At 56.5% G+C, this 11247-nt stretch overlaps 2 protein-coding genes across 2 annotated transcripts; one reads left to right on the top strand and one right to left on the bottom strand.

Annotated features, from left to right (window-relative positions):
• Positions 1 to 548: 548 nt before the first annotated feature.
• Positions 549 to 3421, top strand: ColSpa_08286 (transcriptional regulatory protein DEP1; the record flags this gene model as incomplete). The annotated part of the gene is made up of 3 exons (XM_049274498.1): positions 549 to 2217; positions 2269 to 2777; positions 2798 to 3421. 3 exons carry the CDS (start codon positions 549 to 551, stop codon positions 3419 to 3421), a joined length of 2802 nt encoding a protein of 933 aa, XP_049130455.1.
• A 2012-nt stretch (positions 3422 to 5433) lies between these two features.
• Positions 5434 to 6348, bottom strand: ColSpa_08287 (uncharacterized protein; the record flags this gene model as incomplete). The annotated part of the gene is made up of 1 exon (XM_049274499.1): positions 5434 to 6348. One exon carries the CDS (start codon positions 6346 to 6348, stop codon positions 5434 to 5436), a length of 915 nt encoding a protein of 304 aa, XP_049130456.1.
• Between the last annotated feature and the right edge of the window lie 4899 nt (positions 6349 to 11247).

The raw sequence follows: 11247 nt of genomic DNA on the forward strand, positions 1-11247 counted from the left end.
ACCCTGGGGGAATGGGGGACCGGCGGGCCATTTCAGGGACAAGATTTGTATCATAGGGACACAGACGGTCGGCTTTCCAAGGCGCGACTGCCTCGCAGGAAGCCCTGGGCGGTCCATGTGTGCTCTGATTCGCGAATTCCAGCATGGCGTTGAAGGCATTGAACTGCGTCTGGCAGTTTGGTCTCATAGTTTCCAGGTTTGCATTTAGCGTGGGTGCAATACATCTTTGGATTATTAGTTTGTTGAAAATATCGTGAAATCTTTCATCAACTCGCAGCTCTGTGATGAAAATTGAGGTCACGGCTTTTTGTATGGTATCAGACTTGCCAGGTCTGCGCTTTTGTTCCACGGCACGAACGGGAAACCCAGACCTCGGCATCGTGGGTAACGCGACGGCCTGAAGCTGACTAATATTCGTTATGTAGTGTCGGAAGTATCGGCACTTCCCACATCGGCCCCAATGCACCCCGAGCGAAAGTCGGTATTTTCTGTCGCCGTCACCGATCATCCGATACTAACCCATACCACCGCACCTCGCCGAGCTCATGATGGACAACGGCGCCGCAGTCCTTGACCCAGCACTACGAAGCGCGGAGCCCTTGAGCCCCGGAAGCAACAGCCTAGACGGAGGTCCTCGAACAGCTGCGGCGCGCGACGGTGGCGGCGCGGCCGAGCGACACCAGGAACAGGCGCAGGGACAAGAGCAGGGTCATCATGTTCATCACCAACAACACCAACACCACCCCGAATCGCCCGAGTCGCCTCACTCCGGCCACGGCGGTGGATCGAGTGGCGAGACACCGCAGCACGATGCGCTACACGGCACGAACTCCGACGATCCCAAGAGGCCGCGCGCCTGCGAGGCGTGCCGTGGGCTGAAAGTGCGATGCGAGCCGGACCCGAACGACCCCGAGGGTCCGTGTAAACGATGCAAAAAGGCCGGGAGAAATTGCGTGGTAACGATGCCAACAAGAAAGAGGCAGAAGAAGACGGATAGCAGGGTTGCGGAGCTGGAGAAGAAGATTGATGCATTGACGGCGAGCTTGCAGGCCCGTGGAAGCTCCGCCGCGCCGTCGGCTGCTGCTGGTGGCAGCGGTGGTGGTGCATCTACGGGCGTGTCGGCAGCGAGGGATGAGAATCCATATAAACAGCAGGGTTGGGGCAATTACGGCATGACAAAGAACTGGAGTACGAATACCGTCGCGGAGACGCCAAGCATGGCCGCGGACGGGTTCGGGCTCGACCAACAACAGTTGCACGGCGGAGATAGAGGTCGGTTCGACACCCTGATCCCACCCGCCGCTGGGCAGAAGAGGAAACTCTCGGACCGCGGAAGCACACCAGGAGATATGACAGAGAGCGGTAGTGGAGGCAGGCCAGCGCCGCCGATACACATGGGCAGCGACTACGCCGACGTCGTGGAGCGCGGAATCCTCAGCGCCGAAAAGGCGGCGGAGCTGTTTGAGCGGTACAACACGCAAATGATGCCGCATATGCCGGCAGTGGTATTCGCGGCTGGCACGACGGCCGAGGAGACGCGGAAAACGAAGCCTTTGCTGTTCCTTGCCATCATGTCGGCGGCGTCGTCCGAGTCGCCCAACGTGCAGCGCAGGCTGGTCAAGGAGCTGATGCAAATCTTTGCCGAGAAGATTATCATTACAGGCGACAAGAGTCTGGAGATTGTGCAAGCTTTGCAGGTTGCCGTGATTTGGTACTGGCCGCCCGAGCACTTTGAAGAGCTCAAGTTCTACCAGCTCGTGCACATCGGCGCTGTCATGGCGCTCGACATCGGGCTGGGCCGGCGGACGGCCGGGAGGAAGATGCTGGTCCCGTTCCAGTGGCGGAACCACCCGTTCAAGCGGGCGTCACCGCCGGACCCGGCGTCCATCGAGTGTCGGCGCGCGTGGTTGGCCGCGTACTTCTTGGCGGCGAACACCTCGATGGCGCTGCACCGGCCGAATCTGGTGCGGTGGACATCCTTCATGGCCGAGTCGATGGAGGTGCTGCAGACGTCGGCGGACGCGGCGCCTACGGACAAATACTTTTGTCACCTCGTGTGGACGCACCGGCTCGCCGAGGAGGTTGGGATGCAGTTTTCCATGGACGACCCGGCCATTGTACCCAACATCACAGACTCGCGCACGCAGTATTCGCTGAGGATGCTGGAGAGGGATTTGGAGAAGTATGTCACTTCTGTACCCAAGGAGGAAATGCAGTGTAAGTGGTTTTGTGGCTGATGGCGTTGAAGACCTTGGCTAACACGGACAGCAACACTCCGCATGTCCTTCCACGTCCTTTCCCTCTACATGCACGAGATTGCCCTGCACACTCAAATGGACGATATGCGCCCGCCCTTCGACACAGCGACCCTCAAAGACAACATGCTGACCAGCCTCACACTCACAACCTCCCACATCAATGCCCTCTCAGCGTGCCTGTCCGCCATTGACGGCATCTTTGAGGCATTTTTGGCAATGGAAGTCCCCAGCATTCGCTGCCTGCCCGTTTTCAACTTTGTGCGTGTCGCGTACGCCGTTGTCGTACTCATCAAGATGTACTTCTCCGCTACGGCGCCCGGGTCCGAGTTGGGCAAGGTGATTGACAAGGATAACATGAGAGTGGAGTACTACCTCGACGCGCTCCTCGAAAAGTTCCGCGCCGCGGCTTCGGATGACCGGAGTCGACCGGCTGCCAAATTTCTGGTGGTGCTGGTGATGTTGAGGAGCTGGTTCTTGAAGCAGAGTAGAGGGCTGGCCGTGGGTGCGCCGCCGGAGGCGGTTCATTCGTCGTTCAAAAGTGCTCCTGCGCCTGCGGCGCCAGCGGCATCACAGCCCGAGCAGACCCCGGCGTCTACACATGCTTCCCGACCTACAGAGCCGACCCCTGCGGAGGAGCAGCAGCGGACGTACCAAGCGGCTCCCCCACGATGCAAGAATACCCCGCGGCCAACACGCCGCTACACCTACTCTCCGAAATCGCGACGAACGATCGCTCGGGCCGTGTGGCGAACAACATCCTATGGAATCCGCCGCCGTCGTCAGGAAGACAATCCTTTCTATACAACCCCAACGCCGTGACACCCACGCCGCTCGACGGACCGGGATCCGGCCCGACTACGGCGTCCAGCGGCGCCATGGACAATGCCACCTCTAGCACAAATCCAAGCGTTCCCAACGCTGCGGCGCCGTGGCTGAACCCGGCTTGGCAGTTCGACCTCCAGGACATTGGCCTCGACATGGGCTTCACCGAGGGGTTGTCGCTCGAAGAATTCACCACTGGGTTCGGCGCGAGCCCGGGGAGTCTGAGTAACGGAATGCGGTACGTCATGGCGCAGGATCCCTGGCTCAGCGGGATGGGTGGGCTCGGGGACATTTTCGACGGGATGCCCGGAGCGTCCGGTCCGCCCATGTTTCCCATGTGAAAGCCGCCATGTGTTACGAAGCAAGGAGTATGTTGGCGTCCCTAGCGTCTTTGGCTCTCTTACTTCTCAGAAGAGAAATCTCGGGAGACTGGCGTCAAACTGATGAGCTTGGAACCGCCGGATGTCACGGTTGGATGCCGTGGGACGGCCTGAATTCCATCTATACCTAACATCTCGCCTCCACTTGTCCTACAAGGACGCAACGTCCAAGACAACCACGATCGATACCCTGATATCCCCCTCCCCCATCCCCTCATACCAAAACACGTCATGACTTCTGACTCGAACGATTCACTTGGGAACAACTGGCGCCAGTCTATCCTCGGAAACCAAAAGGGAACGAGACGGGGCGCGAACGAAGGGAGACAGAAGACGGCAAGCAAATAAAAGAAAACAAGACCAGAAAAAGTTACTTTTCTGACACCTCTCAAGGGCCTGTTTAGGAATTTGAGGGTCACGGGGGCAGAGGGAGCGAGGACTACGACGGCTCGCCTAGGAACAGCGAGAGGGGTAAGAAAAACGAAACGGGACGGCTGAATCGCAATTCTCTCTACATGCCTCACATCTCAAACCTCCCCCCTCGCGTCGACTCCCCCTTCCCCCCCGACTTTCCTCTTTCCCGTCCAGCGGGTAAAGGAAGGAAAGCTTGCCCATGCCGAAAAGAAGAAGAAAAAAACTGTATTTTTCGCATCATGATACCTCGGGGAGACCCTGTACTTGTACTTGTCTAGTTGACTTGTCAGCTCGTCGGCCTGGCTGGAAAAGGTGGGAGGGAAAAGAGGGGGTGGGGAAAGGAAGAAGGAAGGGGAGCAATTGAGATTGCCCATCTTACAAATGGACGCGTGCCTCCCGGATGGGACGGTACAGCACTTGACAACGGTTGGCGTGCGCGAGTGCGTGATATCACAGCCCTGCCAGGAATGACAGCTGCTCGCCGCCGCCGCCGCCTCCTCCTCCTCCTTAGGGGCACGGCTCCCTATAGAGACCTCGATCCCTGCCTCGGCGAATGGGAACGGGATACCAAACTTCCGGAATGGAGGCCCATTTATACTAAATCCCACGCTGACGAAGGCTTGGGGAGGTTAGGTGCCGAGACTAGCGAGACGCGCACTCGTTCTTCTTTGCATCTTCTCACATGTTTTGTCAACATCTTCACCATGCCCGTTTCCATTAGCGGGTTATCAACAAAAAAGCTGTTGGACGAGACCACGAAACTTTGCATTCGGGCCCGAGCGTGTTTCTCTGGGTAGCTAAGTTCGGCGTTAGTCACCGGCCGTTAATCCGCCTCTCATCTCGGGCGATGTGCCCGCAGCCCTTTGTAAACCCGCCCCCACTCCGTCTTGCTCTGAGCCATGTGCCTATCATGCCCCCTCAAAGACACAACCATGGTTTCGCACACTTCACCCTCTGCTGCGCTGTCAACGTCCATGGCCCCCATCCTCCGTACCGATGCCTTCGCTGCTGCGTGACGGCCAATGATGCAACGATACAGTAACACTACCCCCCTCCCATACACCAGACATACTCATGTCAGTGTGTCGACACCATCAGCAATCGCCGTGATGGGCCGCAAGCAATAAGTCAGACGTCTTTTTCCGGACCAATTTTTGTTTTGGAACCCGAGGTCTTGCAATCTGCGATCGTCCTCCCCAAATTCCCCATGCCGTGTGTGAACTCCTTGTGAAATTGCACTTCCATTCCGCTTCCGTGATAAATATGAGACAGAGGTCTCATGTGCATGTGGTGTGGTGCTTCCCCGCCCAAAACGAACCGCAACCAGGCTTTGTACCAACCAGCCGAACGCCACGTGGGGTCAAGTTGACACAGGGAGTAACCCCCCAAGGTAAAAGATAAACAGACTAGGATGAAGAACGCTCGATACTGGTGAAACGCTTGATGGTCTTTTTCTCGTTTTCCGTTGGAAATTCATGCTTGTGTAGTGCGAAGCCATCGGGTATGGTGATGATTACGATGGCAACATCAATCATAGTAGCCTTGCCCGCATGAACTTTTCAATCCATGTAAAAGTCGCCTTTCAGGATGCGCTCCTGGAAGGCATCGGGCTTCGGCCGCTCAGGGGCCTTGGGCTTCATGGTAGCAGCCTGAGCAGGAGGAGCAGGCATCTCGGAGACGGACTTCTGGCGATCATGGGTACCGGCGTTGCTCATGCCGCGGGGAGGGGACGACGAAAGGCCAGAGCCAAACGAAAAGGATGGTCGCGGGCCCTGAACAGAGCTTTCCGCGCGAGACCTAAGCTGCTCGGACCAATTGAAACCTTGGTCTGGGCGCGAGAACACGTCAGAAGAGGATCTTTGCTTGTGTGCAGTGCTTGCCTGTGCAGTGCTGCTAGAGCGACGCCTGACCGACGACAGAGCAGCCGCGATGGACGAGGTGTTGGGCGGCGTGGCATCTACGACTGAGCCGCTGCCCCGGGCAGAATGGTGCATGCTGCTGCGTCTGTCGGAAGCAGGCGTACTGGGCAAGGGGGTAGCAGAGACGGGTGGTGGATTATTACCGTTTGATCCAGGGCTTCCACCGCCAGTGCGCATGGTGCGCATTGCCTGAGCTCCAAAGCTCATTCTGCGAGTAAAGGGTGTGGTGGGCGCGGTGCGGGCGTTGGGGGGGATATCCTCCTCATCGATAGCGTTCTCATCGATGGAGTCATTGGAGTTGGTTGATAGACTTCCCCGTCTCAGAGAGTTGAAGGCGCTGCCAGCGGTAGGAGAGGTGCCAGCAAGGCCGAGACCGGTGGAGACCGAGAGTCTCCGTCTCTGTGCGTCGCTGGTGCCAGGGAAAGCAGCTCCGTTTGAAGTAGAATTGCTTCTGAAAAGGCCGGCAATGGCCTGCTGGGTAACGGAACCGCGTCTCTGGCGATGCATTTCGTTTTGGTTGTTCTGGTTGTTGGAGTTTGAGTTGTCGGTCGACATGTTGAGCAGAGTTGGAAGAAGCGAATCGGGGGTGCAGTATATGTAGTCGGTCGAAGGGCTGTCGTAGTCAGAGTGTTTGTTGAGGTTGTCAAAGGGTAGTCCAAGTTTGGTGTTTCGGAGCGAGTCTTGTGTGGGGTGAGGTCTAGGAAGAATCGAAAGAGGGATCGAACGGGGGATCGTTCGACAGGTGCGGATGTGTGGAACACGGCGGTTATATATCGAGGTGGCCGATGGACTGATTTAGGGTGACACTAAGGGCGGGTTACGAAGGCTTGCTCACAAGGAGGGCCAGGGATGGGACGAGCGTACCTCTGTAGCGCGCCGTGGGATAGTGCCGATCAAGGGGTTTGCTGGCTGGTGGGAGTCAGAAAGAGAGACTTGATCGTCTTTGTGCTCGTTTGTGCCGGGGGATCGACGGACGAAGCGTCTCTTTGCGCGGCGGGCTTGCACAGTAGGCGGGTTGAAGCTCTAAATTGAGTGACGTCGAGCTTGCTTGGGGGGAGCCGGTTGGCAGGGCCAGAGGGTTTGCGCGTACTGGCAAGAGTTAGGGGGCGGATGTGCGGTGTTCTGTGGTGGTTTGGCTGAGATGGTGTGCTTGGACGCTTAGGGGTGTGCTTGGGGGATGCTTGGCATCGGGCAGCGGCTGGCTGGTCGCTCTGGAATGCTCAGCCCAGGACAGGCAAGTGATGGTGGGATGGCGGGTGCGTGTGGGGAAGAGGCAAATGCGGTGTCGGACGGTCGGCCGGTCGGCGTGTGTTTGAGAGCGCCGCCGATGCCTCTGGCGGTGATTTGACTGCGTCTGCAGAAGAAGCGAACCGCCCGACGTTAAACGGAGACACGCGCAGATGGCAAGATAGGCCCAGGAAGATTGGGCCTACGTATGGGGTCAAACAGGACAATGGCTGAATGACGAAGTGATTAACCGGCTGAGTGACGGAGCGGCAGAGCACACTATCGCAGTGATGTGCGTAGGTTTGGTGGGTTGCTGATGTAGTGCACTCGTCGTCTTGTGGAGGGCGAGAGCAGTCGATCGAGAGAGAGTTTGATGTCAATGCAAGGATGGATGTGCTGATTGAGGAGGGACCAAATGCGGGTTTCACTGACTGACTGTGCTACGCTGGGGCTTGCCAAGTTGTGATTCTGGAATGGATGGAGACGAGAGGGCTTATTTGATAGAGAATCGGACAGCTCGCGATTGCTCCTTCCTCTTTGCCCTCCCCTAGCTGCTTGTTCTGTCTGTTCCTTCTTGCTCCTTCCTGCCCTTCCTCTTTCCCGTTCTTGCTATTCCTGGTAGCGGCACCTGCACCTGCACCTGCACCCGCACCTGCCTGTGGTAGGTAATGGAGAATCTGTGGAGGGGAAGATGGCAAGGAACGGCACATAAAGAGGCCAGACCCCGGCCAGCCTGAGAGGGTTGGCGCGGAGGCTACGGCAGCATCCACCCACCCACCCTGACCTGAGCAAGCTCTCGTCCACGTCCCTTAGCCTTAGCAGGAGCTCGCAGATGCGTCGTCCAATCACCGACGAGATGGCCTCAGCGTTGCTTCCAGCAAAGACACCTTCGCGGTGCGCACCGGTACGTATCTCCTCTTAGCGTGGTGTCTAGTGCTGCCTTAGCGTATGCAGCCACTTGACGGCCGGCCTCTAAGCCAGCCAGACCCCCGCTTGTCGACGTCACCCAATCGAATGATTTGCGGGGAAATCAAACCAGCCGCCAGAGGTGGGAAAGAGCGACGTTTGGAAAGAAAAGAGGATGCGAAAAGGAAACCAGCGAGAGCCACTTGCGTTTGCTGCACATGCTACAAGTGCACTTGGGTCGGGTGCAAGCATGGACGCTAGCCATTCGTTCGAACCAAACCAAAACAATCCAAACTGAACCGAACCAAACCAAACCAAACCAAAGGAACCAACGCACCAGGTGAGCTGCAGAAGGATTCTGGCAAGGGCCTTCAGGCCCAAGTATCCGTTCCGCCCATCAGTCAGGGAAAGAAGGGGTCCTCTTCACGCTCCTTATGACTTTCTCTCGTGTCTTCCTCGGGAGTATCTTATTGAGAGTAGGAGAGGATTTAACCATCTCTCTCTATCTCTATCTTCTTCTCCTGGCTGCCCGTTTTCCCTTTCCCATCCTTTGCCCTCACCCCGGCTCATACCCCCCTCTCTTTCTCCTCTTTTTGTAGAAACGAGCGTCTCAATACGTACTGCATCTCCCCTCTGACACTCACACCCCCGTCTGGAGACTCAGAGACATTCGAATATCCACATGTCCCCCAATCCACCACCCGTACGGTTGCACCCAACCTGGTCGACATTTCCAAACTCAATGCCGCCTCCCGTCTGGACCACCAAACGGCACAAGGAGAACGGACTGACGTCCCATGTTGCGTGCCATCGCATGCCCGCTCTCGCCACCTGGGACCACCATGGACTCATCCGCGAGCACCACCATCTGCCCATCTTTGTGCCACCTAAAACATCTCGAGCTTCGAAAAAGAACCTTAAACTTTGGTCGGACGAAGGCCATGTCGCGAACTCGTGTCACTTTTTCAGACTCGGGACCCCGATGGCTCTGGCTTTTTCGTGAAGCTTTCCGGTTTATGGTTGGCGAGACCTATACATCGAATTGTCCATTTCCCTCTAGCAAGTTGACGCGCTCAACCATCTCCATCACCCCCAACTGTGATCGCTCTTGTCACCATCTCGTCCCCATCAGTCACGCAGTGTGCGCTGTACGTGCACGATTGGTAACCAAGCTATCTTCATCTTAGTTCGGTAGGTTGGGGCCCATTCCACTTTGGCAACGACGACTTGGCGTGCAGACGGCCCCTAGCAAGCGCTGCCCCGGATAGATAAACCGCCCATCAGCAACATGCACACCGCGCCAATAACCCTTGGCCGCTTGGACCAGGGTAAACTTCAGGCGGCACACCGGATCTAAGCAACGAGAGATTGGCGAGCTCGCCTGGTCTCTCAGCCGCTGGAGGCAAGGACGTGAGCAGTGGGGGGCTGCAGCCAGCAAAAGACCCTTGAGCCCTCTGTGGTTTTTGCCCGTCAGGAATTGTCGAAAAGTAACGTTGAGTGGATAGGCGCCTCCGCCCAGGTCACCCGAGTCAATTGACCAACCGACGCATGAGGGATACTTGTTTCCTTCGACGCATCTTCACGACTCGCCATAGAGTTTTCATGCTTCCTGGATGCCATCTCGGGCACTAGGCGGCAGGCTCCAATGCGGTGCCTGGTATATCGCAGCACATATTGGATTGTGCGTCGTCTCTTGTTTGCTGCAGAATCCCACCCCTCCCCGAACCTCCAACGTCCCCCTTAGACCAACCAAGATGTCGCCGCCAACCTCCCCGAACCCCAGTCTGGCTAGGTATCTTCTCTGTTCGACCTTCCCCCAGACTATCCACATCCGCAGCTCCCTCCCTGACTCGCTGCTAGGATCATGATCCGTCTTCATTCTCGAATGCACCCAACTCGGCTGTTTCCCCGCAAAATTCGGGTCCCGATAGCAGCTTGCACGCGGTCTTAGTGCTTGGCCAAATGGTTTCCCGACCTGCCAGGCTAGCCCTCCCGCTAGTCGCACAACAACCCTGAACCGTTTCTTGGCCATGGCGCCGGCTTATCTGGGCACCAAACCCAGACGGCCTAGTTTGTCTTGTCCCACATAGGCCATGCGTTTTGTTGTGTCACGAGAAAGCTTAATAACGAGAGGCCTGGTTTTCTGGTAACGACCATGGTGTCCGACGGCCATTCTGCCGCACCTTCCTGGATACACAACAGTCTCATCCTTACTTCGATGGGCGTCCTTTGCTATCACGCCTAAGCACACTGCAATTTCTTGCCAGAGGTTCGGCTCTGCGCCGCGACACAGGATTTCTCAGTGGAGCGTAAAGTCGCGCAACTGGCCTCGTCAGCAACATGTGCAATAATGGTCACGCGCAGCATCTTCTCCAAATCCTGTTACCCCGCCTTTTTCGGGTTCAGGTACAAGGTGCTGGGTGAAAGTTGACCAGTTTGCCAATCTCGATGCTTATCTCTATGCTCGGTTCGGGCTTCCCTGTCGGCACCCATGACCTAGTGACGAAGGTGACGGGATGATTTCCAGGGAGGGTTGAAGTCAAGCGGTTGCGCATCCCGCTAGGTTATCTCTGGAAATGAGTAACGGTCGTAACACCATGTATCGACTCGTAGAAGTACATGGCCGCTCTTGCGATGACACCAGAGTTACACCTTGCACCGTGGGATGCAGTCCCAATCGAGCCAAGTCCAAGTCATAACGGGGCTGCAACACATTCATACGCCTGACAAACCAAGTCAACCCTATTTCAATGGCTTTGAAATGTGAAATCGATGTGAATTGGCCCAATAGCCAAGTGTCCATCATCTCTGGTCTTGTCGTCGCGCGCGACAACTCTCAGAGACTTGGCCACTGCTTTTCCTGTTCGATGAACGGGTAGTAAAAGAGGCTTGGCTCCGCTGACTCTGATGCGTTCGACTGGGGATCACTTGCCCCGAAAGCCTCAAGCTTCCGTCATCAAGTCTTTGACTGAATGTGCCGGCCTTCCTTTTCATTGTCTCATCCTTATGCTCCGGAACTTGCGAGACATTTCTGGATTTCTCCGTTTTTGGGTCAGGCTGGCTGTCAGCCTAAGTTTTTACCAGACGTAATGTATTGCAAGAGAATCAGCTCAATAACACTGATTCTCATCGGCGCTGCGTTGATTGGCACGCCTGCAGTTGGATTGAAGGGCTTAGGCCTAAGCCTTCGCTAGTACCTCACGTTGCCTCGGTCTACCTAGTTGCCATAAGACCTGTATTATGTCTAGCTCTACTAATCTCTTCATTATCTCACTTGATTGTTCCCGCGGGTAGAATTGTAGGACGATAGAGCCAAGCAAA

Source organism: Colletotrichum spaethianum (assembly GCF_022836535.1).
Source record: "Colletotrichum spaethianum MAFF 239500 DNA, contig22, whole genome shotgun sequence".
Classification (NCBI taxonomy): domain Eukaryota; kingdom Fungi; phylum Ascomycota; class Sordariomycetes; order Glomerellales; family Glomerellaceae; genus Colletotrichum; species Colletotrichum spaethianum.